Genomic DNA, 22,570 nt, shown 5'->3' on the forward strand with positions numbered 1-22,570 from the left:
GTTCAATAAACAAGTCTCTTAAACATTTCCAATTTGACTGAGAAAGGTCACTCTAAAACCAAGAGAGGGAGAAAGCAGTCTTCTGCCAAAAAAAAAAAAAAAAAGGCATTCTCCGTATTATTTATAAGGGGACATCAACTCCAGAGAAATACAGCTCAAGATTTTGTGATTTGTTGCCCCAGAATTGTGCAGCTGCTGCTGATAAATGCAAGAGCTTTTGGAGACAGAGATACTTATTATCCAGTGGCCCCCAGAGTGGGAGTTTATGGGTTTGGTGGTGGCAGCCACACTTGGCTCGTGAGTGTCTCTTAACATTTGCCTACAGGTGGTGTCAGGGCTATGCAGGGGCTGGCATCTCGCCTGGGCCCCTGCTGAGTCCCTGCCTCTCCTTCCTGCCCTCCAGGGCCATTGCCCTTCTAGAGAGTGGGAACGGGCCTCTCTCCACTTCCTTCTTGTCCTCATAACACATCAGCTTCCCAAAGAGGGTCCAAGCCCCGTGTCCCTGTGGACCCCTGCCTTCATGCCCAATAGAAACACACCTTTGTAGCCTTGTGAAGTCCAAATAAAATTGTTTGTATCCTGGTCAGGGACCACATTCATCCCTAAATTTCAACAACTGAGATCTATCACTGCATAGATTGGTGATGCTGCGACTTGAATTTATTACCAAGCGTGGCTCTCCACTGTTGCGGTTGGACGTGTACCATATTGCTGTGCGAGCGTGGAGATTATTGTATAAATTATTCTCACTCACATAATCATCGTGATTTTAATTACTGTGTAATCTTCGCTAATTACTGTTGTATGTATCATTTGCTTTGGTGCCGATGTAACACAACTGCTTTTCCTTTGCCTAAAAAATGGCATTACCACGTTTTCTTTTTCTGGGGAAAAATTGCTTTCTGTAAACATTCACAGCCCCCCCTACTCTTGGCTTGCGGTTCTTAGTTTAAAAGTAATTGATTTAGACACCACCCCTCCCTCTTTTTGCCTCCCTGTTGACTTTTATTTGGATAAGGCTGGCTTAAATTAATAACAAGGTCTAAATTATAGGGTATTGTTTTAAAAATAAAGTTGTATTACTTTCAAGGAAAGGCAATTACTTCTGCAGAAGTGGAAGCCAAGGATGGGTCACGTGAAGCCTGCTTAAATTATTAGATATGACTTCTTTGTAATTAGTTCATTAATTATGTGAATATGCATGGATGGTACTTGCATTAAAAATAGCTTGTTCTCAAAGTAGGCTAAGCATCCATGCTAATCTTATTTCAATAGTACATTTATTTACTGGTCTCTGCCTTCATAGAACCAGAGCTCAGGCTCATTTTCATTCACTCCGAATGCACTTAATGAAAGGGCCTCTCGTGAATATCATTTTATGTCTTCTTAGGACAAAAGGGTTCTTTACAGTTTTCTCAGTATTCGGAAGCTTAGTGGAAAAAATGTTAAAAATGAATGTGTGGAAATGTTCAATGCAAACACATCAATGGTTGGACCCAAGGCCTGAGCAAGTAAAACCAGTCAGTCTCTGTCCAAGATTCATCCTCCAACCAACATCCCTCTTGCATGCGTTTCCATGGGGTACAGGGCTGTGTCTTGTCTAGGACTCGAGCTCTTGGGTGGTAAGTCTGTGGACCCCTCGGGAATTTTGAGGCTCGCCTACGTTAACTGCAAGTTTGTAAGTTCATGTAAAGCCCTTTGGATTAATCATTGATGGTTCAAAACATTGTTTTAGAATCTGTGGTTCTCTCACTGAGCTTGTTATTGAAATATATATCGGCAGCCGTCCGTCTCGAGAGACGATGGTGTAGCTTCTTAAGAGTCTATCTGCACCGCCGAGAATGGCTGTGCAGTCCGACTCGGGAGTGACACGGTATCTGTCTCCTCCCGTGTTGAATCGACATCTTGCGATGACGCTGAAGCTACAGAGCCTGGGCAGGGTAATATGGAGGGTCTGCTGTTGCCCATGCAGCAGACCCCCCCTCTCTTCACAGCTGAAGGGTCCAAGGGAAAGACGGAGTCAATACAGCTTGGCTTCAGGTGCGCCGCAGGAGTTGCCGGTGTTGACTACAACGTCAAACCGCCTTAGGGACTCCGGCTCCGGATTTTCTGTCGGGGTTTACTCCCTTAGCCTTTCCCCTGAAGAGGTATGCCGCAAGGCAGCAGAGGTTTTTTGGAGTCAGAGTTTTCCTTCTCTGATGTGCCCTGACTGGAAGATCGAACCAGCGACACTTAGCTCGCAGGCCGACGCTCAATCCACTGAGCCAAACCAGCCAGGGTTAACAACATACGTATACAGTACCGCAAAATCCCGCTATATAGCAAAAAACCCGCGATAAATAATTAAGTATAATATTTTAAAAAATCCCGCGATACGGTGAGGCCGCGATAAGTGAGCTGCGCGATAGAGAGGGACCACTGTATTCTACTTCAGTAAATATCGTCAAAATGGTTGTGCCCGTTCCCACTGCCACCAGCAATGAATGAGTTCCAGATGCTCTGCATCCTTGTCAGCACTTGGATTGTAATTGTAAAAAAGTTTAACTCTTCAGTGGATATCAGGGGTTGTTCTTTCCTGAGCTGATTTTGGCTTTAATTTGCATGTTTCTGATAAATAAACCTTTCTATGCACTTATACATTCATTTGGATATACTCTTTAGTGAAATGTTTGATGAAGTCGTTTGCTCATTTTTTTTCTGTTGGGTTGTCTTTTTATTGATTTGTAAAAGTGCTTAATGTATTCTAGACACAAGTCCTTTCTTGAGTATGCGAATCTACTCCCATTCAGTGGCTTGCCTTTTTCGCTCTCCTAATGGTTCATTTTGACGAACAGAAGTTTTTCATTTTTATGTAAACAGATTTAGAATTTGTTTCCTCTGTGGTTAGCACTTTTAATATAATGTTGCAGAATTATTTGCCTAGTCCCAAATCATGAAATTATCCTCTATGTTTTCTTGCCAAAGTTGTGTTGATTTAACTTTTATAGATAGATATACAGTTCATTAGGAAATGATATTTATTTATGGTGTGAGGTAGGGGATAAGATTCATTGCCATGTGGATATCCAATTGGTTAAGCATATGTATTTTAAAATAAATAATATTTCCATTTTATTACTTGTCCATTTTTGAGCTGATTTAATGTGTCCTTAATTAATATAGCTTTAAATAGTAAATATTGACATCTGGAAGTATGTATTCCCTGGATTAGCTCTTCTTCCTCAAGATCAGCAGATGACTCCAGGGGAAAGTGTTCCGTGATGCTGGGCTCACCTCATGTCCTTCCCTTTTCCAGAACGTGGCCCTTTAAGTCCTGTCTGCTTTGATGACTCTCCAATGCCTTTAAATGTAAATTTAGCTTTTCTGGTTTTTCTAAGTGAGGATTTTCTCTGACACAGCTAGTCTGCTATATCTGAAAGCTGAAGGCTAACCTAGGCATTTTTACTCCCTTTGCTGAGTAGACATTTCTGCCTTCGTTTCTATGCCCAGGAGGACATGAACATTCGCTTGTCTTTCCTTTCAGTCATAACTTGGCGAATCTACTCCCTGCCCTTGAGTTTAAGCTCCTTCACTACGAGGGTTATTCATCTCTATATTGACAGTATCTGGCATCATGGCACTCAATAAGTGATTCTGGATGGATGATTGGATGGATGGATGATTTCCTTTTATTTAAAACTGCGCTTTCTTGAGGAACTGGGCGCTTTTACAAATAAGTCTGAGATTTTATGTGGCTATAGTTATTACAACACATTCAGCAAGGCAATGTCTGTGTGTGGAAAATGTAAGAATCTGTTGAAAATGCATTTAAAGTATGGTGAGCCCAAGTCAGACCTCCAATCCAATTAGAGATTTTAATGACTTTACATGCCTAGTTTGTTCTTTCAAAACATTATGGGAATGATATCAGAAGGTAAAAGGCTGACGTTTTGGCGCCGGGGCTTTTACTCTCTCACCGCAGTGGGATCTGGGAAGCTCCCTTCACGTCTTTTTTTCCAGGCGCAGAATGAGGGGTTAACCCTAGGTAAGGTTCCAGCTCCATCTCAATTCTGATATTCCAGGAGTTTCTAAAACTCTGTAGAAATAAAACCAGGCTCTCGGTTTGAGTTTGCACTTAGGAGGAGTTCACTCTGGGTTGTGTCCTTGGAGGTTGGTTTTGAACCTACTTTAGGCCCAGAGAAGAAGCGTTGGCTGGCTAAAGAGAAGGACTTTAGGGTCTGAGTTAACCAGCCAGAAGAGGCAGGCGGAGGGAGCCTTGTGTGCATCCTTTCTGCGTTTCCACAATCCCTCTCTTTTCCATCACTCCATCCCTTTATTCTTTGCATTCCATGAATTTTCCGGGATGCATTCGTCTAGATGCTGGAGGTTCATGAAAGAAAAATACAGTCTCACGTGGAACTGAGAGCCTCGTTGGGAGCTGGAGAAAAGTAAACAAACAGTTCTAGTGCAGGGCAACGGGGAAGCTCGGGGGCTGTGGCCGGAGGAGAGCCCTTCCGGTCCTGGGAGGCGAGTGAAGGCTTTCTGGAGGAGGCCACAGGTGGATGAGTAAAAGTGTGTGCTTTTTAAGCAATATGCAGAGCAATGGTTTCTCAGAATCACCTGTAACATGCCACTTGCTTCCTGTTTCCCTCTCTCCCTCCTTTCTTTCTTCTTCTCTATTTATCTCTTTTTAACGAGGAGGGTGTCTGGGCACCATCAACTGTGTTAGCCTCCACCTTAATGTGACAATGACTAACGACTTCACATATTTGCTTCATTTCTGTCTTTACCTCCTTGTCTATTCCTTTATATATCTAAACACATTTTTTTATCCTGAACAACATGAAAACATCATGGCAGTTCTCTTTCCCCTAAGGAGGACTTTCTTAACTATCGTACTAAGAAAACGAACAAATCCATAATAGTGTCCAAGATCCCAACACTCATATTACCCCATTTGTCCTAAAATTGTATCATTGTACATTTTAAAAAGAAGAATCCTCTGAAGAATACACATTGCATTTGGCTGTTTTGTTTCTTTGGTCTCTTCTTTTGTTTAAAAAATAATTTATGTTCTGGAAAAGTTTTAGACATAGAAAAAGTGAGCGGCAAGTACAGAAAGCATCTGTGTACCCCATGTCTCCCTCCACACAGTCTCTCTATTATTAACATCCTACATCTATCTTTTAGTCTCTTTTAAGCTAGAATGCTCCTGTGGCCTTGCCCTAGCCCCATTGAAATAGATTTTTCTTTTTTTGGTAGAGTTCCCGTTTCTCACGTGACCAATTACTTACCTTTCTGAGCCTCCTCTGTGAAATGGGAAGATTTCCACACCATGCTTCTGGAGGGCTGTGGGGAAGACAAAGTTGAGCAATATCTGCAAAGCCTAAAGGCGCCGTGAATGGCTGCTGTTACTATGCAGAATTTATCTGCCCGCTCTAGGGGCTTAATAGATGTCTTGGGTTCTCTACACATCACGCACAGTGTGGGGTGCCTTGTCACATTTAATTACAGACTATTGGTTGTTATGTTGGACTCGGTTACAAAACCGTCAGGCCATCTTGAGAGGACATCTGGTTTTCCATCCTAGGCGTCGCCAGTAGGAAAGAACATCAATACATTTTTAATTTCCTCTTTAATTTCAGGGTGTGGATGAAGAATGGGGGCGACAGAGTGTCTTTGGGATGATTCATGGGGTCATTAAAACTTTCCTCGAGTTTCCTGTAACTCCAGTGAGCCCTGGGTCTGCCCAGACTCACACCTGGAAATCATGGGGTTTTTTTTGTTTTGTTTTGTTTTGTTTTGCAGTGTGATTAGGTCTAATGCCAGTGAATTCAACATCTTCTTGACTTGGACCTCACTCTTTTTGTTCATTATGTTTCAGTGGGTTTGGGGAGAAGTACATGCGTGGATGCGAGTTCAGCTGGTTGAGGTTTCTACTCAGCTTTCTACCTGGAGGGAGTGTGATGTCAGGGAAGGACAAAGCATAAGCTTCAGACCTGGCCAACCACGGTTCAAAGCCAGGCCCGGCCACTTAGCAGTGGGACCTTGAGCAAATAGTATCTCAGCAGAGAGCCTCATTTCGTCATCCGCAAGATGGCGTGGTGAGTCTTACCCCATGAGATGACATACATGAAACATGTGCACACATAGGTGCATTTTTCATTCTTTAGTCAATGTTCATGGGGCACCTACCACTGTGATAGGCACAGGCACTAGAACATGGCGACACACTCACAGGACAGCCTGGCAGGGGAAGGGGTGCAGTCCAGGCAGGAGACACGTGTCTCAGCGGCTGGCTCATTGGGAACCAACTACTTCAATATCCACACCCTTTTCCTGTTCTGCTCAGAGCAGGATAACGTGTAAGAATCGCTTATTCTTGAACATCTGCCCTCATTCCAGGGCCCTCCCTAGGCCTGTTGAAAGGGGTCGTTAAAGAAAAACCCTCAAACAAGCATTAAGATTTTTAAATAAACACAGGGTGGGGCAAAAGTAGATTTACAGTTGCTCGTATGGAAAATAATGCAATAATTAATAAATAATAATGGAAGAATAAACTCATGTACTTGCAACTGTAAACCTACTTTTGCCCCACCCTGTGTGTCTCAGGAGTGATGTTTTAAAATGAGTAAGTACTATATGCAAGCGTAACCACACCAGCCTTGCCTCCTGCAAAGCGCTGGTGTCAGCCAGACACCCTGCTGACTGACTATACCTATCACACACGCTGTTTCTACCTCCTCGCAAAACCCTGTGGGATAGGCCTTAGCCTGCCCACACTTACAGCTGCATGAGTCCAGGTTCCCTAGGAAGGGACAGAGCCAGGATATGAACCCAGACTTGTGTGCTTCTGAAGCTTGTTTTCTTAGTCTTACGGGTTAGGAAGAGTAGAAATTCCCATATATCTGGATGTTTATAGCCTGGTTGACCCAATAAGCATCAGTTTAAGCCACCAATACTTCTATAGAGTTTTCATATATGTTCATCAATTCACTTATAAACATCTGTTGGATACCTAGTGTATGGCAGACACTGGAGCTTCACTCACTCATCCAACACATACTTATTGAGTGCCTACTATGTGCTACAGGGGTCAGGGTTCATTCACTCAGTCCACATGTATTTACTAAGAACATACTATGGCACTTCACTCATTTGTTCAACATGTGTTTGTTGAGTGCTTACTATGTGCAGAGAGCTCAGCAATCACTTATTTTCCAATACGTGTTTACTGAGCACCTACTATGTGCCAGGACACTGTTCTATGCACTAGCATAGTATAGGAACCCCTGCCCTCTTGGAGTTCAAATATCCACAACACTGCCAGATGGGTTTCTCCTACTTTACCACTAAGGAAACTGAGGCCAAGAGAAGTTAGGCGACTCCCAAGGTCATGGGGCTAGTAAGTGGCAGAAACAGACAAGGCCAAGTGACATGTGACCTGGACAAGGAAGTGTTGTGAACCCTGAATCACATCACAGGGCTCAGAGGAAGTTTACAGAGAACAGAGGTGCTGGCTGTGGGGTCAGGTAACCTGCCTTTGTCACTTCCACCTGTGTGCTTGTGGAGGTCACCCACTTCCCTGTGCCTCAGGGTCATGATCCCTACCTCCAGGGTTGCCATAAAGATTGCAAGAGAGGTGGAGGCTCATCAGGTTGTTGCTCCTTGTATGTGTGGGACCCAGCACAGTGCCTGGCATGCAGCAGATGCTCAGCCAGGGGCAGCTATCATGGTGACCATCAGCTACCCTCTCTGCTCAGTTGTGGACCGCTGGGCACCACTGTGGCTGGACCTCAGGGATGCCAGTGGGCATGCTAGGAGGCTGTTCCCTTTTGGACAGACTAAAGGGCAGGCAGCAGACGTTCCCAAGGTATTTCTGGAGTCTCTCCTTAGAGAATCACATTGCCATGCTGGCATTTGTCCCCACCTGTCTCCCGGCAGCTCCAAGAGCCTCCGATCTGTCTTCCCTCCCCTTGGCCAAGGCTCTGGGAGGCAGGCGCCGTGACATCTTGATTATCCACCCACCATCCATCACACGGGATCAATGGAGGGGAGTTCCTTCTGAGCCAAGCCGTCCACTGAGGACGGCTGAAGAGCACGAGCCTGCCCAGGCCCCTGGCAGAAGACAGTAGGTGTGTTGGAAATGTCCAAAGCTGGGACAGAAATAGAGGACCACCCTGTCTCACACAGAAGGACTGGAACGCTCCCTATAAAGCCTGCAAGAGGTCGTCTGAATACAGATGTAAATCTGTGGTCTCCACGAAGAGAGGAGTGGGCACAAGGCACTTCTTACTTTGCGTGGTAGTGTAGACAGGGAATAGAAAAAGATGCCGCAGAGACATGGGTGGGTTTCTGAATGATAAACCCAGGAGGTAGCACTCAGCCGAGACTTCCTTCCTTCTTATCTTCTCCCGCCTCCCTCCCACCCTTTTCCTCTCTCCCTCCCCGCCACCCCCACACTCTCTCCTCTCCAGCCTCCCAGGAGTCTGCCCTGCTCAGCTTCTGTTTCTGTTTCAAGCCCACCAACTGAGGCTATGAAGGCACCAGACAACTCTTGAAAGGTGGGGCTCAGCCCACTCTACCCCCCAAGACATTAGGCCCTTGTGCCCCTCAGTAGAGCTCAGTGATTACAGTCTGGTGACAGCCAGGCAGGGGCCTACATGGCTGTGCTGGGACATTGGGGCTTGCACACCTTGTAGAAGGTGTTGCTACTGCTGGGTCTCTGGGAAGATGGTCAGACCTTCCCCAGTCTGGCAGAGCTGGGGGTCCCTGCGGCTTGGTCTTAACAAGCCTGTGCCTTCTGCCCTGCACATGAGCACCTACAGGCTGGGGCCACCAGACCTCACTCATGAGCTGTGGGTAGCTTATCCCACCCTAGCCCACCTTTTGGTTGAAGATGAAGAAGGTAGATGCTCCTTCTCCTCCTCCTGCTTCTCCTCCTGCTCCTCCTCCTGCTCCTCCTTCTCCTCCTGTTCCTCCTGGAATGTTTCTTCTCTTCCATTCTTCATGCCGTGTCTTGGACTTCACAGCCAATGCTAGAGGTAGGAGCTGGGGCGAGCAGGATGGCTAAGTCCCAAGCAATTCTGCGACAGGTGTCCTCGATGCCGCCATCCCACGTGGCAGGCGACGGATGAGACTGAGCACCCAAGAGACATTCATCATCCCCAGCTCCCTGCAGGGGCCAAGACAGGATGGAAATGACTTCTGTCAGCTCTGTGGCAGCCCACTGCCCCTGGCAGCTCCAAGCTGTTTATTTAAAAAAAGAAATGAGTGAGAATGCCATCTTGCCGTGTATTAGGGGAACGATTCCAAAGCAATGATGTTAAAAAACACAGCTTCAGGTGATCATAAAGGAGCCCTTCAGCTCCGTTGCCGGCCCGGCTCCAGGTGCAGCAGAGATGGACGCTGACAGCTAAGAAGTGGGAAAGGCAGCCGCTGCTCCAGGCCAATTGTGTGGCTTTTGTTTCAACACCTGGGCCAGCCCTTCCCAGGAGTGATGAGACGCCAGGCCACCCGTTCTCTGTTTGTCCCTCTTGGAACTTCAGCTGAGGCTTTCCTGGAGTCCAGGGGTGGGCCAGGCTCAGGAGATTCAGAGATTATTAGTAGTAATAGTGACTATGACGACCCGTTAATTATTCACAGCCATTAATTATTGGTTATTAATTATTCATCATGACTGGTAACCATTCCTTGAGGGGCCAGGCACCAGGCACGGTGCCCACGGCATTACTCTCACTCCTGTGACTTCCCCGTGAGGTGTGCGTGCTGACCAGTGTGGGAGCAGGTGCAGCAGGGCTGGAGAGATCAGCAAGGGGGAAACCCAGGCAGGAGGGGTGTGGCCCGTCCTGGGGGCTGGTGTGGCTGGAGCAGGCAGGCAGGAGGCCAACTGGAGGCAGGAAGTTGGGAGGGGGGTAGGGACCCTGACCTGGCAGGAGAAGGACTGAGGATAGTGAGGGGGAGTGGGTGATGGAGGTGGTTCATCTACCCACCATGACCTTGACCCTGTGTTTCCCCAACACCCCACACCATGACAGTGACCCTCCACCTAGCTGACCTTGGGAATAAGAAGAGGCTGACAAGCAGAGCCAGCCCTGTGCCTGTCACTCATCAAACCCTGTAGCAGAATGTCAGTGCTGTGGGTCCTGGGTCGGGGAGGCTCCCACCTGCCCAGAAGAGAGAGGCATGTGGGTGGTTGAAGCTCTGGTCTCTACCCATGTCCTTGGAAAATACCCTGACCCCCTATTTATGGGTACCCCCTTTCCTCTCTGGGCATCACATCCAGGGGCCATTGGCTTGGCATCCTTCCCAGACTCAAAAGCCTTTGGGCCATTGCCCTGTCCTCTGGGATCATGGGGTGGGAGTGGTGACATCAAAATGGTGAGTGAGAGACCTTCCTGAGAATCTTGACCAGAATCCCAGCCACCTTTGTGGGGGGAGGGCTGACTTCTGTCATTATAGTTAGAGCCACAAGGCAGAGAAGGGGACTATGACCAGAAACCTGCACACACGTCGCCCCCAGCCTCATTCAGTCCCCAGGTCCTGGCTTGGCCTGCTGTGCCCAGACTCTGACATCCGGCACCCTATTGCTTTTTCATAACTCCTGACGTGGCTGGTGGGTGGGCATGGTGTCGTTTGTCTTACAGGAAGGGCCAATCGTTTTTATTTAATAAAGGAATGGTTGGTGGGCTCCAGTCCCTCTCTTTTAAGCGACACCCTTCATCATACAGTCCAGGCTCCTTTTCAGAAGAGAAGTGTTTTCGGCTCAGCTGCTACAAAATGACTCTGCATGGAAGCTGAGCCTGGTGTCCTGCCAGACTAGAAACTGTCTGTCCTCCCGTATGTGGGCTGGTTTCATGGGGATTTCGTGTGCATCCTTCCCATTTTTACCCTCACCCCCGCCCATGAAACAATTGGGGGTGTCACAGAGCCTCCCATCGAGGCGCTTATTTGGGTCGTTGACCTTCAGAAGCCCTTCTGCTGGGACTGTCCTCTGGGCTTGTCCCTAAATAAATAACTCACCTCCTGCAGGTCCCCCTTGTGTCTCCCTGGAGCCAATGACTTTTATCACAGTAGGCTCTGGGATGGGGGGGTCCCATCATGTCAGATATGATGCCTCATAAATCTAAGTCATTCATCCTGGCTGCAGTTTTAATCTCTCTAATGTACTTAGCTGGGTTTAATTATAGACAGAAATTGCATTTCAGAGAGCAACAAGAAATCATTTACATGGCTTGAATTTGCGCATTAAATCATATGGTTCATTTGAGAATGTGGTGGGGATGGCATTTCCAAAGAAAAACAATATTAGTGCCTGTGCTTAGTGGCTCTCACGCCAATTGCACAGATTATATGAAGTGCGCGATTCCTACCAACTGCATCTTTCTTGTTGGCACAGGATGAACGAGGAGGCTGGCGATGCCCAAAGGACCCAGCGGACACCTGCACTGAGCAGAGCCCGGGATGTCCCCAGCAAGACCACGGGGGACAAGCCCCTTTCTCCCCTTTCTCCCCTTTCCCTCTGCCGGCAAAAGTACTGCCATTTGGGGGATGGTGAAGGCTGTGACATCCAGAGAAAGCCCACCGAGAGATTAGGCACTCTGTCTTCTTCACCATCTTCTTGGAGGAGAGACATGTCCCCGGTGTCTAGGGAAAAGCTGCCGAGTCCTTCTGCGGCCCTGTCAGAGTTCGTGGAAGGACTCCAGAGGAAGAGGGCTCAGAGAGGCCAGGGGTCACCGCTGGGCCTGGGGGACTGGCCCACTGTCCCCATCTACCAGACCACCGGGGCGTCCGCGCTGAGGCGGGCCAGGGCAGGCAGTGATGAGGGACACCTCTCTCTGAGGTCTGGGGCGAAGTCCTTCCTAGAAACAGAGGACCCGGCAGGCGCATCAGCTGGTCTCCTGCGGTCCACCAGCCTGAAATGCATCTCTTCCCAGAGCGGGGAGGCCGCCCCGCTGCTCCCCGAGAAGCTGAAGAGCAGGTTCAGTTCCTGCGAGTCCCTCTTAGAATCAGGGCCAGGCTCGGGGAGAACTCTGAGCTCCCCCACCGTGCCCAGGGACACATTCTTGTCTCCCACACTGCGTCCTCGGAGGCGCTGTCTAGAGTCTTCCCTGGACGACGCGGGCTGTCCAGATCTCGGGAAGGAGTCGCTTGTCTTCCAGAATCGCCAGTTCACCCACCTAATGGGGGAACCGCTAGACAGCGACCCGTTCAGCTGGAAACTCCCAAGCCTCAACTATGAACGCAAGACCAAAGTGGATTTCGATGACTTCCTTCCGGCCATCCGAAAGCCCGAGACTTCGCGGTCCTCGGCCAGAGCGGCCAAAGACAGGCAAGACAGTTCCCAGCACCCAGGCGTCCACTTTGAGACTGAAGAGGCCGACCGGACCTTTGTCTCAGGGATCAAGACCATTTTGAAAAAGAGCCCGGAGTCCCAGGAGGACCCCGCTCACCTCTCCGACTCGTCGTCCTCCTCCAGCTCCGTGGTATCCTTCAAAAGCGCCGACAGCATCAAGAGTCGGCCGAGAATCCCACGGCTGGAGGGTGACGGCGGTGAGCAAACGCCCCCCAACAGCAGCGAGGCTGGGACAGCGGGGAAAGGCGGGGACGTGGAGAGTATAATGAAGAAATACCTCCAGAAGTAGGAACCGGCTCAGGTAAAAGTTACAGGCTGGGGGTGTCTTGGGGGAAGAAGACAAGACCATGGGTCGGCCCGACAGCCACCCTGACAACCTAGAGGCAGTTTCTTGCTGCTCCTGCTCTTAATGCTGTGCCTGGTTTCTCTAGTGGATGAGGGTTTTTTGAGGCTTCAGTTTATCAGAGGCCCTCTGCTTCGTGCCACCTGTTTCTTCGCTCTTGAAAACGCAGGCACATCAGAGAGTGACAGGGTCCTGGGGGCAACACTCAAGAAGGAGCTGGACTTTTAAAGTCGTCCCTCCATCCCTTGCCTTGCTTTCTTTCCAGGGCTCCACTCCTCCCAAAGCTGGAGGAGCTGGGAGTTCGTTCTGTCCCAACATGATCGGCGATCCTTGGTGGTAGGGTCCGGCCAGGGTGAAAGAGGACTTGAGGACGCAGAGGCCAACTCCTGCATTCAACATCCAGAGAGGAACTGAGGCCCATGGGGGAGGGCGGAGTGGGGAGGGGACTCGTGCGGAGGTCACAGAGCAGCCCTGCGGGAGCAGCGGCACATCTTTCTGCCTTCTCTCCTCCTCCCAGTCCTGATCCTGGCACTTCAATGGAAGACAGGCAGGAAGAGGAATTAATTGTGAATAATGGCTTCCTTTTATTGAGCGTATATATCAGGTAGTCGTTTAGTACCTACGATAACCCCAGCAGGTGGCTGCTAGTATTTATTCCCATTTTACAGGTTGACACACTGAGAATCAAAGAGGTTAAGCCACTTGTACCAAATCACCCAGGCAGGGCTGGGATTCCAAACTCCACGATCGCTGCTCTTATCTCATGATTTCCTGGGGTCCGTATCCAGGCGTCTTCCTGAGTAAGCCCAGCCATCTTGATGCAGCTGGATCTTGACAGAGGTTGCCTCCCTTAACCCCCAAAGGAGGTCAACCTCACCATCCATCATATAACAAGGGTATGGGGACTCGTGGATGCCAACCTCACTGTCGAGCCCATGAGGAGACCTCAGGATTAAGGTCTGTCAGCGGGACTGCTCAACCCGGCCACCCTGACTCCCAGGTCCTCGCTGTCTGCCCAGAGGCAGGGGCCCCATGACACACCTCCAAGGTCCTGTTTAAACCTCGGGGCACTTCACGGCCTCTCAGGGCAGGATGGGCGCCAGTGGAGGAGGAGTAAGAACCTCCCCACAAGGTTCAGACACAGTGCAAACCCACAGACCAATGATAATCCACAGCCACATTCATCTCCCCCTTATCAAATCTCGGAACTCACAGCTGCTCCAGGCGGAGGCTGCGGATGGGCACTCAGCCAGGGCCTTTCCTCAGCCCCTAGCCCGCCCCCCCAGAGGCATCCTGCACCAGAACAAGCCACGCACGCCCCTCCGTTGCTAGAGACCTGCTGCCTTGAGGGGCACCGTCAGCCCATCAAAAAGCCATTGCCCCTTCCATGGAGATGGTCTCGGATGTTTCCGAGCAAATTAATTTGACTTTACATGGCCTTCTCTCTGCTCTCAATTACCAAGGAGAGATCTGATATCCATTTACATTATTATGCTCTCGGGGACACGGAGCACAGTTTCAAAGGCCAAGTAAAGGGCACGCGTCCATAAGGGGAGCAGCCCTCAGCAGAAGTCGAAACAGAACATCTTGTCTCTGCCGTTTCTGGTTAAACTCAAGTTCCCTTCCCCTCCTCCCAGCGATGCTCCCTGTGACCACAGAGCACCTGCCTAAGCACGGACCTCTGCCCTGATGTCCCTGCTGGAGGCTTGAACTAAACAGTACAGCCCCGTTCCCATGACGCCCACGTATGATGGGATTCGGAGCCAGACAAGCTCAGTGCTTCCCATCCCTGCCCATGAGACCTGGGGCCAGCGACGTGACTGTGCTGAGCATCTGTTCTCAGCTGGGGAGTGGAGATCACAATACCCAGCAGATACGTAACGTCGTGAGTTGGGTGAGAACGTGAGAGGTCCCGAGGCCAGAGCCCCGCCCCACAGTGGCTGACCTAATGTCAGGTCGCCCTGCTCGGGGAAGTTTTGATCTTCAGGAACCCTGTCCCTGTCTCCCTCCACCTGTTTCCCGCCTGCCACCCACACGTCTTCATTCCTCTTGGTGGCATCGCTGCAGGAATGCCACCTGGGAATACAGGCTGCGAGGGCCTCGCCCTACTTCCTGTGTTCCGTTTATCAGCTCTTGACTTTCACTTTTTTGCAGCCTCCTGAGATGCAGTGCCCTCGAAGACTTCTGACTCCACAGAGAGAGACAGACCTGGCCCCTCCAGGGGCCCTCAGCCCCAATACAGCCAGCGTGGTCACCCTCAAGAGGCGAGGCGGGCCCAGCAGAGGCCTATCCTATGGGGTATGGGGCTCTCAGTGTGCTTTGGTCTGCACAAAATAAAGTGTTGGCTCCTTGGCATCTGTGCCTTTTCTCTGCTCTGTGTTCCTGTTCCCTGGGACTCTGAGGGTTGATGGGATGCAGCTGGGGGTAGAAAGGTTCTGATGAACGGAACCAACCCAGACTCCGTAGTTTTGGATGACATACTGTTATTTCTCTCCCTATATGTCTATATGCAATGGTCTTGCTCCGTCTCTTCATTTGGCCAGGTTCGACACAAGTGTCACCTCCTCCAAGAAGTCTTCCCTGATAAGTCAAACTGAAATAACTTCTCCATCGTCCCTGAATTCCCTCTATCATATTTCCCTCATCTGTTTATCTTCTGCATTGTGTGTATATGTGTGGGCAAGCATCCGAGAAATTTTGATGAATGAATGAAAGAATCTATGAGCAAATTAATGAACCTACACACACTGAATGCATGTGACACATTGACATCCCTATGAATGTCTGCTCATATCAACATTCAAGAATGTATGCATATCTGCTCCTAGCCTTTCATACACCTACTGACATACATAGCCCTGCCACACACACAGGCACATCTGTAGCTTGGATACCTGCTTGTTCAAAGATCCTTGAAGTATTAGTAACAGAAAAACTATCGGCTGTTTATTGATCACATTCTGAGCTACTGGGGGTTAGGATTTTTTTTTTTTTTTTTTTTTTTTTTTTTTGGAAGCTTGAGGGACACACTTCGACCCACAACAACTTACCAGCTGGAACTTGCCAAATAGGGGAGGTCTCAGTTCTGGCCATCCTTGCCAGAGGCTGTGGGTCGTAATGGGAAGGGGAGGAGAGGTGGGCAGGAGGAAATTCAGGGATCCCACATAGGGAAGACCTCACCTCTTCCTGCTTCCTGGTGGAGCGAGTCGGTGGACAGTGGGCTGTGTTTTCTCAGATGCAGGAGCATGCGCCCACTTGGTGAATCTATGAGCTGATGCTCCTCGAGGAACATAGCATGCTGTTCAAGGAGAGCGGTATGCTGTATTAGTTTGCTAGGGCTGCCATAACAAAAGACCACAGACTGAGCGGTTCAACAACAGAAAGCTGTTTTCTCACGGTTCTGGAGGCTGAAGTCCAGGATTGGGTGTCAGCAGGTCTGACTTCTGCTGAAGCCTCTCTCCTTGGCTTGCAAATGGCCACCTTCTCCCTGTGTCCTCTCATGGCCTTTCTTTCCTCTGTCCTCACACATTCCCGGGATCTCTCTGCATGTCCCAATTTTCTCTTCATCTAAGGATGCAGACTGGATGAGGGCCCATCCTAATAGCCTCATTTTAATTTAATCATCTCTTTAAAGGCTCTATCTCCAAATGCAGTCTCATTCTGAAGTGTACTGGGTGTTAGGGCTTCAGCATACGAATTGTGTAGGAGTCACAATTCAGTCCATAGTTCATGCTATGCAAAAATAGGTGGTGATTTAACTTACTAACAACTATTATTATTGATGTAGTGATTGGATAAATATGTCCCAAGCTGCCAGCTTGATCCCCAAACAAAAGCAACTCCGGAAGCCAGGCCATCTTTCCACTGCCTCCCTGGCGTTGGAGATTTGCAGATATCTTTAGATCTTAGGCCTGTGAGTTTCCATGAGTCTTCTTCTGTGCTGGCAGTGTTCCTCGTGTAGATCATGTTTATTGAGCACCTGCTACGTGCCAGTCACTGTTCCCCAAACTGGTGAGTGGGCAGAACCCCCCTCTTTTCTGGAGTGAACATCCTAGCTGGGGAGATAGATAATAAGCAAGAAAATAAGTATGTTGTCAGAGGGTGAGAAGTCTAGAAAGAAAAATAAAGATGAAGTTATTGTGTGAGTTCCCTGTTAAAGAGTTACCGGGTGTTGATTTTATAAAGTACATTTTCGTAAAGGAAGAAACCTGTCATATTATCCTCCAACGATGAGCAAGCGATACATCCACAGAGCTTTAGCCCAGATAATAACAGCAAAGCTTTCCTCATTGTTCAGCAGGAAAGAGAAATCTCAGGGATGCTCATTGAGAGGCAATTGAATGTCCTAGAACATGACACCCGTCCCCCTGCCCCTCACATTCACCAACCTGCTGCAGGAGGCCCTGACCCACAGAGGTGTGCCTCCCTGCCAGCTGACTACAGAAACTCCACAGTGGACCCTGGTGTCACATCAGCATTGTTCCCAGCCCAGGACCCTGTGCCTTTGCTTCTGGGGCTTCTGTTACCACGGTATCAAAATGGCTCGTGTCCTGGGCTCTGCTACCCCCTCCCTCTGTGAGCTCAGTCAGTTCACTTCTTTCTGAGCCTTCCTCCACTCATCTGTACAATAGGTCCAAGGCTCATCCCAGCCCCCCAGCATCCTGTGGGGGATCAAACGTCCACGGAGCACACAGCACAGAGCCTGGCATGCAGACAGCCTGCAGTAAACTGTGGCTCCCATGATCTTTGGGTGCAGAAACACTGCTCCTCAATGGCCAAGTCGGAGGCTCCCACTGCCTGCCGTGCCCTGCTGTGGCTTCCCGGCTGACGTCACCCAAGTGATTTCAAAGGTGAGCATGTCCGAAGTCATGGATCCAATAGCCACGCCAGATGTTTCCTCTTGCTCTCAGGCCCCAAGGCCATTTTTAAACAGCATGCCTAATTATGCAGGTAACGACATCAAGCCTCAGAGAGGGAAAAAGATTTGTCCAAAGACACTCAAAGACAGACCTGAGTTTAGAACTCAATGAACATTTATTCATTCATAAGTATTTACGGGCCTTGTCGCCTCCCGTCACTGGCACTGCGGAAGGCACTGAAGAGAAAGCTGAGGATAGGATGACTTTATGGAGCCTAGAGGTTACTGGAGGAGACAGGCAATAAACTTGGCCATGGCCCTGCGCCCTGATGCCCCACCTGCAGGCCATCCTCCTGCAATCTGCACCACCCCAGCCCTGCCCGCAGCCCTCCCCAGGCCAGCAGAGACCCAGCCTAGTCTCCTGGCTCAGGGCTGAGGTCTGAGCTCTTACATTCTTTCCTGATCCTGATGATTGTACATGGGAAGGCCAGGTTGGGGAAACATTGTAGCCAGGTGTCAGCTATGCCCGTGGTGGGCTCTGGGTGTGATTAACACCCTGGCCAAGCTCCTACGATTGTTTGCAGGAGGTGATGGGTGCCTGGGCCATTCCCACCCCCAGGCCCAGTTGCTTATTTACCCGTCCATGTGGGCAAACAGTGACAGATTCTAAGCAGCAGCCCCGGTAACAAATGAGACAGTAACCCTGTCACCCTTCGTTTAGAACCATCACAGCTCCCACTCCTTGTGTACCTGCAAGGACTGAGGCACGGCGCTTGGTGGTATTCAAACAGCACTTCTGAGAGGCAGGTGTCGGGGATCCACGGCTCTATCACTCACCATGTGCATTCCAGCCAGGGAAATTAACGACGGCTCCCAATGCTGCTGAGTAACTAGCACGAAGACCCAGAATCCCTCCTCCGAGCTCCCAGCGCTAGCCTTCAGCGTGCAGAGCTCAGGGAGTGGCTTCTCCATCTCCCTGTCTAGGGTCACCATCTTCCTGCCAGGCTGGCTGCAGACAGTGGGGGAGACAGAGATCTTCATCTGACCTTGTCCCCAGCATGTGTGTGGAGGGTGGGTCTGCAGCAAGAGATGGAAGTGCTCTGGGGGATGCAATGCTTAAAGGCACAGTGGCCTCGCCCCCTGGTAAACTGAGTCCAGTGAATATGACTGGCTCCAACCAATCAAATAAATAGCAGTTCATTGCATGGGGAGAGGGGAATGGACAAAGGAATGGGCAGAAGGTAAACACGAGGAGAGGAGAGGTTGAGGATGCTCCCCCCAACTCAGGCATTGACGTTCAAGGAGGACAAGAAGGTGGACGACCCAGGCATTCTGGTAAATAACACCAAGGGCCAAGCTTGGCTGCACAAGCTGTGCTTTCTTTACTCCAAGGTCAGCTGGTGCAGCCGGCCTTCATCTTTGCCATCTCCCTTTGGTCAAACAGAGCCAGGTCTGCCAGCCCTCTATGCGAGGTAATGGGGCCCTGTCTCTAGGAATCGGCTTGGGTTTATGCCTGTCTTTTTTTGTTTTGTTTTGTTTTGTTTTCTGCAAAAAAGCTTTATTGTTTCCATTTGCTCCAATACATGGGAGAGGGCTCCAGGCTGGTTAAAAGGGTGCCTAGTGGTTTCAGGGAGAGACTCAGGCAAAAGCTGGATACCAGGGAAAATGCACAGGGGCCCCTCAAAGGCCTGTGGGCTCCAAGGGCTCCTAGTCCTGCTCGAGGGGGAGCCTTTCAGAGAGAGACTGGCCCAGCCCAGCGTGGGTGCCAGTCAGGTGTCCTACATCTTCGTGATGAGCTTCACCTGCTCATCCAGGAAGAGCTTCTCCAGGAAGTCGCAGAGCTGAGGGTCTGTGCAGGCAGAGCCCGGGTCAGCCAGATCCAGAAGGTTCTTCTCCACGGCCAAGGCGGCTTCTGTGGCATCCTGGGTGTTACCCCACTCCTCTTGGGGAGGCTTCGGCACGTCCTGGGAGAGGACGGGCCACCGCGCTGGCTCTGCAGCTTTAAGAGACACTTGGCACCCTCGCGCTGCTCCTCGGCTGACTCTCGGAAGAAGCGGCCCACACCCTGCAGAGCCACATCGTCCAGGTCTAAATAGAAGCCCCGAGAAAGGTAGGTGTCGGAAGCCCGCTCGTGCTGGGTGACCGGGCGGTTGAGGGCGGCCTCCCCCTTGGTGGAGTAGTTCTGACGAATTTGGGAGCTCGTGGTTGTTCGGCATTGAAGATTTAAGGTCAGATAAATGGTGTTGGCTGGTCTCGGAGATTGAGGATGACTGGGGTGGTCCCGAAGGTGGGGACTAGGACAGAGGGTGGCAGGGTGAGTGCAAAGAAGGCGCGTCCCTGTTCCGTTCCGTCCAAATGCTGTCGAAGCAAGAGACAGATCCCAGGACCGTGGAGGGCACTGTCTTTGTTATTTTTTTAAGCTGTGACCTTGAGCAGTTCACTAGACCCCTCTAGGCCTTGGATGCTTCTTAAGCAATCAGGGGTGGGAGGGGAGACGGATGTCAGAGCCTGCCTGGGCCTGCAAAGCGCCAAGACAAGGACTGCGGGGCCTGCAGGAGCCCCACCTTATCCACGGTTCTGCTTTTTGAGGTTTTAGTTACCTGTGGTCCAAAAATATTAAATGGAAAATTGCAGAAATAATCAGTGCACCACTATGCTTCATTCTGGGTAGTCTGCTGAAATCTCGTGCCTGCCCGCTCCGTCCCACCAGGACGTGTGTCATACCTTTATCCAGCGTCTCCACGGTGTATGCCCGCCGCTCTCACTAGTCACTTCATTACTGGCTCAGTTATCAGATTGATGGTCAAGGCATGGCAGCGCTTGTGTTCCAGTCACCCTTAGAGTGGCCTATTGCGATGTCACCACGCCTCTGTCATCCACTGGGTCACGCAGGCACGATACCATCGCACACCACACACAGAGGCGTGAGTCAAGTACAGTAAGATGTTGAGAGAGAGAGACCACATTTACATAACTTTCATTGCAGTACCTTGTTATAATGGGTCTCAGGTGCTATCAGTTGTTGTTAATCTCTCCTTCTGACTAATTTAAAAATTAAACTTTATCATCGCTATGTATATAGGGGAAAAAAATCATAGCATTTTTAGGGATCCGTATTATCCGCAGTTTCAGGCACTTTCTGAGGGTCTTGGAAGACATCCCCCGTAATAAGGAGGTGAACTGAGGCTCGGGAAGACCAGCTGATGCCTGAGTTAGCGATGAAGGAGCTGGGATCGGAGCTCAGCTCTCCCGACTCCTAGTTCAGTGCTTGTCCTGAGATGGTGACTCTGGCCTTCTCCCACCGTACGGCCTGCTCCTCCGGCCCTGGGGGCGGCTGAAGGTGGGATTTGGCTCCCCAACAGTGAGTGAGGGCCCAGCCCCAATAGTGCTTCAGCTCTGCTGTGGGCTCCAAACTCAAGCAACCTCCCTCAAAGGTGGGGTGGCTCCACGGTTGCTCAGCCAGCTCCGCCAATTTCGAAGGAGCCCAATTTCATGCCCACTGAGTGGAGTGACTTGTACCAAATTGCCATGCCATGAGATGCCATCAGGTGAATTTAAATGTGTCCTTTCCCGAAAAAGAGAGGTGACTGGAATTATCCTCACCACTGGTGGTTCTGCAGCGGCAGGTATCCATGGTCTCCGTCCCAGCTGGGCTTGGAAGGCAGGGGCGGGGGAGGGGCCGGCAGGGATGTTCTCCATGGCTGAGGAGCAGATGCTCAGGAAGGGCTGTGTCTTCTTGCCTTTTTCCTTCATTTCTCAGCCTTCCCCAGTTTCTGAGTGGGGTTGGGGGGCCCTGCCACAGTCTCCCTGAGACCCGTGACTTGAAGCTCTTTGTCTGCTCACTGCTCTTCACCACCCACCTGTGAACTGAGGACCCAACTCCTGGTCGATGCTAAGGAAATTCATTCATACATCCAGTGCTCATAAAGCACCTGCTATGCGTCAGGCACTATTCGAGCCCCGGAGACATAGCCGTGAAGGAGACATTCATGCCTTCAGGGAGTTTACCTTTCATTCAGGGATATGGCCAAATGGTAAACAAGAAAAAAAGTAAAATATGCAAGCAAAGTGTTAGGTCATGAAAAGCAGGGGGTAGAAATGTGAAGCAGGGGAGGGGTCTAGGGGAGCAGTGTGGAGGATAATTTAGATAGAGTGGGCAGAGGAAGACTCCTGGATAAAGAGGCATTTAAGTACAGACATGCGGGGCGCGAGACCGTAACTTTGGGAAGAGCATTTGAAACAGAGGGAACAGCCAGTGCAAAGGCCCTGAGGTGGGCATGTGAATGACGTGAGTTGGGTGAGTGAGGTGGGGGAGGGGTGGTGGACGTGGTCCAAGGGTTGACGGGAGCCAGATGGTGTAGGACTTTGTAAAGGTATTGGCTTTAACACAGAAAGATTAAGGAGCCATTTAGGACGATCGGTCATCCCATTTTGCCGCAGACTAAAAGGGTTCTGGGGACACAGGTCTGTGAGTGCTAAAACCAGGAAAGTTGCCGGCAAATGAGGACAAGGTGGTCACCCTGGAGCCATTGCAGGGGTTAGAGCTGAGCTATGGTGTAGTCTGATCTTAGATTGATAAGGGTCAGTCTGGTTGCTAGGTAGAGAATGAACTCTAGGGGACAAAAGCAGAATGAGAAGGAACAGTTGAAAGGCCACCCAACAAGGTGAAGGTGAAGGTGGGGTGGACCAGAGCGGTGGCAGTGGAGGTGGTGAGAAATGGGAGCCTCTGGGTAGATTCAGAAGGCATCGCCTACTGGCAGGTTTTGATGGAGAAATCAGTGCCTATTTCCTTCATGGATGACCTGGCAGGTGGCCTCCTGACAGGTGATGTGCCCAGCCGCCCTGGATGACAGCAAAAGTTATTGCATCTCTGCCTCCTCTGGGATTCCTCTCAGCCTTGCCACTTCCTAGGTGGGAGGAACCAGGAATCAGTGAGCACCTGCATCTTCAGGATGTTGTCACCATGGCTGTGGCCAGCGGAGGCAGAGAAGGCAAAGCATGGACCCCTGAGTTACAGATGAGGAGCTCGAGGCTC

The 22,570-nt window shown here is 50.2% G+C and overlaps 1 protein-coding gene and 1 pseudogene across 1 annotated transcript in view; one reads left to right on the top strand and one right to left on the bottom strand.

Annotated features, from left to right (window-relative positions):
• MYO18B (myosin XVIIIB) overlaps window positions 1–15,032 on the top strand; it is a 219,806-nt gene extending 204,774 nt beyond the window's left edge. The window contains exons 43-44 of the mRNA XM_090257928.1: window positions 11,378–12,635; window positions 14,832–15,032. Coding sequence (XP_090114054.1) covers window positions 11,378–12,623 — 1,246 coding nt within the window. The 3' untranslated portion in view covers window positions 12,624–12,635; window positions 14,832–15,032. The remainder of the gene's footprint in view (window positions 1–11,377; window positions 12,636–14,831) is intronic.
• A 4,281-nt stretch (window positions 15,033–19,313) lies between these two features.
• Window positions 19,314–20,694, bottom strand: LOC149996962 (ferritin light chain-like; annotated as a pseudogene).
• Between the last annotated feature and the right edge of the window lie 1,876 nt (window positions 20,695–22,570).

This window comes from Furipterus horrens, unplaced genomic scaffold, assembly GCF_987537825.1.
Source record: "Furipterus horrens unplaced genomic scaffold, mFurHor1.1.pri manual_scaffold_11, whole genome shotgun sequence".
Lineage (NCBI taxonomy): Eukaryota > Metazoa > Chordata > Mammalia > Chiroptera > Furipteridae > Furipterus > Furipterus horrens.